Source organism: Lolium rigidum, chromosome 7 (assembly GCF_022539505.1).
Source record: "Lolium rigidum isolate FL_2022 chromosome 7, APGP_CSIRO_Lrig_0.1, whole genome shotgun sequence".
Lineage (NCBI taxonomy): Eukaryota > Viridiplantae > Streptophyta > Magnoliopsida > Poales > Poaceae > Lolium > Lolium rigidum.
The window spans coordinates 209,774,989-209,779,208 of record NC_061514.1 but is presented as its reverse complement, the minus strand read 5'-3'; the positions used below and the strand labels follow the sequence as shown (position 1 = coordinate 209,779,208).

At 42.8% G+C, this 4,220-nt stretch overlaps 1 protein-coding gene across 1 annotated transcript; it reads right to left on the bottom strand.

Annotated features, from left to right (window-relative positions):
• Nucleotides 1-646: 646 nt before the first annotated feature.
• Nucleotides 647-3,156, bottom strand: LOC124677531 (40S ribosomal protein S2-4-like). The gene is made up of 2 exons (XM_047213516.1): nt 2,400-3,156; nt 647-967 (listed from the first exon to the last, which is right to left on the bottom strand). Exons 1-2 carry the CDS (start codon nt 3,075-3,077, stop codon nt 809-811), a joined length of 837 nt encoding a protein of 278 aa, XP_047069472.1. The 5' UTR covers nt 3,078-3,156; the 3' UTR covers nt 647-808.
• Nucleotides 3,157-4,220: the final 1,064 nt, after the last annotated feature.

The window sequence follows — 4,220 nt, the reverse complement described above, 5'->3', positions numbered from 1 at the left end:
GTATATAAGGCTAGCATTAGCTGAAAGCACTGATACGATACGAAGCAATGCTACTTGATTTTATCTGTTGTGGATGTGACATGTATGTTGATACTCCCTGCGATTCCTATTAATTGTTCTTAATATACATGTATCTAGAAGTAAACTGTGTCTAAATATAATTATATTAGCAAAAATTAATATGGATCGGAGGAAATATGGTACTTGAGCAAAATCGGAGGCAATTCAATTGATTCAGATATCAGATCCGGCAACATCTATCTAACCTGGCATTTTCCGCCATGCCAACAAGAATTGATTTTGAACGTCTTTGTTATTGTAGATTTTGCATATACCATATTCCCATTGCAACGCATGGGCTTGTTTCCTATTTCATTAAAAAAAATGTTTATCTATTTAAAGTAATTTTTGGTCAAACAAAAAGCACGTCAAACGAGGGCACCTTATACCTTGCAACGGAGGTAGTACATTTTAGGACGAAGGGAGTACATAATTAGAACCGACACGACAAAAAGTCTTTTAAGCATTATCGCAAAAGAAATGATGTGCAACCACAAATACATTGAAAAACTAATGGCTGTTATAAATATAATAAAGCAGAATGAAAAATATCAGGCCAACTTGATAGCCAAAAGATACGAACTGGTAAAAAAATGCTAAATGCAAGAACCATCTATTGTGCCCAACTTTCCATGATTCAAAATTTTGATTCGGTCATACGTAAGCCACAAGTCTTGCACAAACGGGAGTACGAAACCAAGTTCCCTGCAAACGCCAAAATAGATTCTCAACACTTTACTCCAAACATCTAAGCTTCTATCTTCTCCACAGGTGCCTCGATCATGAGCTTTGGCTTAGAAGCCAGCAGGTCCGTGAACTCCTGGTACGGGGCCTTCACAAACCGTGTCTCCATCCAGAAGTCAGGAGTCAGGAAGCCATAGGTTTTCATAAGGCAATCAAAGGTGGCCTGCAAATAACAATGTTAGGCCCATACACGTACTTGCAACCAGCATTATTAGTAAGGAAAACTTGGACGAAGGGTTTTCAACAGCAATTAATGTATCCAAAACAAGTATTAATATCATGTAAGATATACTCCCTCTATCCCAAAATAGGATGCCTACAATATTTAGATAAAGTCAAACTTCTCAAAGTTTGACCAACTATAGAAAAAGGTCTCAATATTTATAATCTCAAATTAATATATTTAGAACCATCATGAAATATATTTTTCATTTACGTGTATTTAAAAAATTTAGATGTTGACATTTTTGTATATAGTTTCTCAAACTTTAAAAAGTTTGGCTCTGATTGACAACTATAGGCATCCTAATTTGGGAAGGAGGGAGTATATCTAAACCCCTTCTGCTCCGTGGATTCTAGAACAGTTAGATTTGCATCGTGATTCATGCATACGAGAATTGCACATGGGCATGTAATTGCCCATCTTTTCTCCCAGTTAAAGATGAATTACACACGAAATTGGGTGACCAAGAATTAACTTAGCTGTAGGTCAACCAAGACCTAGCTGAGTCCATATCTAAATGGTAATTTCATGATTTGTATAAGCCAGTCTTTTACACAGACCTACAAAACATTTGAGCAGAACAAATGCTAATAGATACAAAACATAGATGACCTGAAAACCATATGATTAACTGGATTGTTTGTTTATATATGATAATTCTTCAGATCATTGTAATCAACTTCACAATGTGCTTGATTAACAGATTTCCACTTGCATAGAACACCACTCTGGGTTATATTTCTAATACGGAATGAACATATTATGAGCCAACTACAATTACACAGAGAGCTGGCAGCAGTCGAATACTAAAATGTTTGACCGCATTTACTCACTAAGACCAATGACAGCATTTAATCATGTATGCCACAGAAACAGCCTACGCTCATAACACAAATTTCAGAACAAATACAAGACCCAGCAGAATCTAATGATAATAGATAACTAGGGCAGACCATGGGACAAGCGGTCTTCAAATATTCGTTTTCAGCACAACTACAGCCAAGAAAACATGGTGGCTCACGAATTAGCAAGACGGGCTCAGAGCTGTGATCAACATGTGTGGCTTGATGAGCCACCTGATTTTGTTGTACCATTATTAGTAAACAATGTAACTTTGGTGAGGAATGAATGAACAGAGAACTTTGCGTAAAAATTACATACGAATGAAAGAATAGAGTCCAGAATCAGGATCGGACAGGTGAAATGAAAGTACCTACTAGAGTGGCATGCAATGAGATATAGGGCGGTCATGTCAACAAAAATGCTCCAAAAGAAATAAAAGCTCACACACAACATCTAAATAAGCATGTACTTTGGGTGTATGTTTTAGTTGTCAGTGCATAATCTAGAGCAAAGGATGATTTGTCATCACCTTGACAAAGTTGCCGAGGGTCTTGGTGGAGCCACGCGACGAGGTGAAGACATCTTCGATGCCGGCGAACTGGAGAACCTTCTTGGGCACGCGGGCCGCCACGATTCCAGACCCCCTTGGCGCCGGCACCATGCGCACCGTCACGGACCCACACTTGCCAGTCACCTTGCACGGGACGGTGTGGGGCTGGCCGATCTTGTTTCCCCAGTACCCCCTCCTGACCGGCACCACGGACAGCTTGGCGAGGATGATGGCGCCGCGTATAGCCGTGGCCACCTCCTTGGCGCACTTGACCCCGAGACCGACGTGGCCGTTGCTGTCGCCGACGACGACGAAGGCCTTGAAGCGCGTGCGCTGTCCGGCCCGCGTCTGCTTCTGCACAGGCGTGATCTTCATCACCTCGTCCTTGAGCCCTGGGCAGAGGGTATCCACGATCTGGTGCTCCTTGACGGGGAGCGAGTGGAGGTAGATCTCTTCCATCTTCTGGAACCTCCCTTCCTTCACGAGGCGCCCGAGCTTGGTGACGGGAACCCACGCCTCCTCCTCCGGGCGGCCTCCACGACGGCCACCGCGTCGCCCACCGCGGCCACGGTCGCCACGGCCGCCGCGGTCACCGCGTCCGAACCCGCGGCCGAAACCACCTCGGTCTCCTCCGCGCTCACCTCCACGATCCGCCATGTTGGGGATTGGGGTTCTTGGGGCGGCGGAGAGCTCGGATCGCCGGGGTGCGTGTAGTTGCGGCTGTACTGGGCTAGAGAAGGCGGAGGCGAAGATGGTGGAGGTTTTATATATCGAGACCCTAGGATTAGGGTTTTCACACGGAACAAGTTGGGCCGGCTTATCTGCCTGAATTGGGCCTAGTAGTCCCTGACCCAGGCCTTGAGCCATGGGTGTTAACAACACCCCCACTAAAAGGAAAATATATAGTTTGTTATTCTCAAAAAAAAAATAGTTTGTTCACGCAACATCACGGAACCTGGCCCATAAAGGAACTTCCCCTCAAATATCTTTGAAAATAATTAAAATCTTCATAAAAATGAACATTTCGTCAGCTGAACCAATGATATCAAAATATATTGGTCATAAAAATCTACAAAAAACAAAATGACATGAACCAAAATTTCATAGTACCAAGTTTATGTGCATATTTCGAACCTAAGAATCCGTTTGCATGTGAATTCCACTTTTGATAATATTTTGGGAGAATATGAAATATTGGACCTTTTTGAGTTGACTATGTGAATAACTACCATATTTACATCGTGCCATCTTAGCAAAAATTTATATAGTCCAACCAAATTTTTTTGGATGACAACGGAAGAGCTACGGTTTCATTGCATTAATGGAAAAGATTTACACAAGGATAGAGAAAGAGCACAAAACGTGACCAACCTATAAAAACAACAATACAAGAGGAGTCAACCCGAGTTGAAGGGGGGCCCATGGTACTGGTTAACTAGTGGAATAGGGGCTCCGCCCAGCTTCCATGGAGCTGTTTAATTCTTCATACGAAGTATCAGTGCAGACACAGGCAGCTCCTTTTTCTCAATAATATGTATGTTCCGTTCATTCCTAATTCGCAGCAAACAAGGTTGGAAGCTGGAAAAATACAGCGCACGGGGAGAGACACCAACCCGAAATGCATAGCCATGTGCTCCCACACCTTGACACTAAAGAGACTGAATGTACAAGGACGTCGCCTAGAGGGGGGTGAATAGGCGGTGTATAAAAACTTCTACTTGAGAGCTAAACTAGGCGGAATAAAACTACTAAGTGTTTACTAGTTTAGCTCAAAACCTATCAACTAGGGGTTTGCCTAAG

Bases quoted from the DNA above. Each gene is read 5' to 3' on its own strand.
- LOC124677531 (XM_047213516.1), bottom strand. From the start codon at position 3,077: ATGGCGGATCGTGGAGGTGAGCGCGGAGGAGACCGAGGTGGTTTCGGC. The intron at 968-2,399 runs GTGATGACAAAT...TGTTATTTGCAG, and splicing joins CCCTCGGCAACTTTGTCAAG to GCCACCTTTGATTGCCTTAT.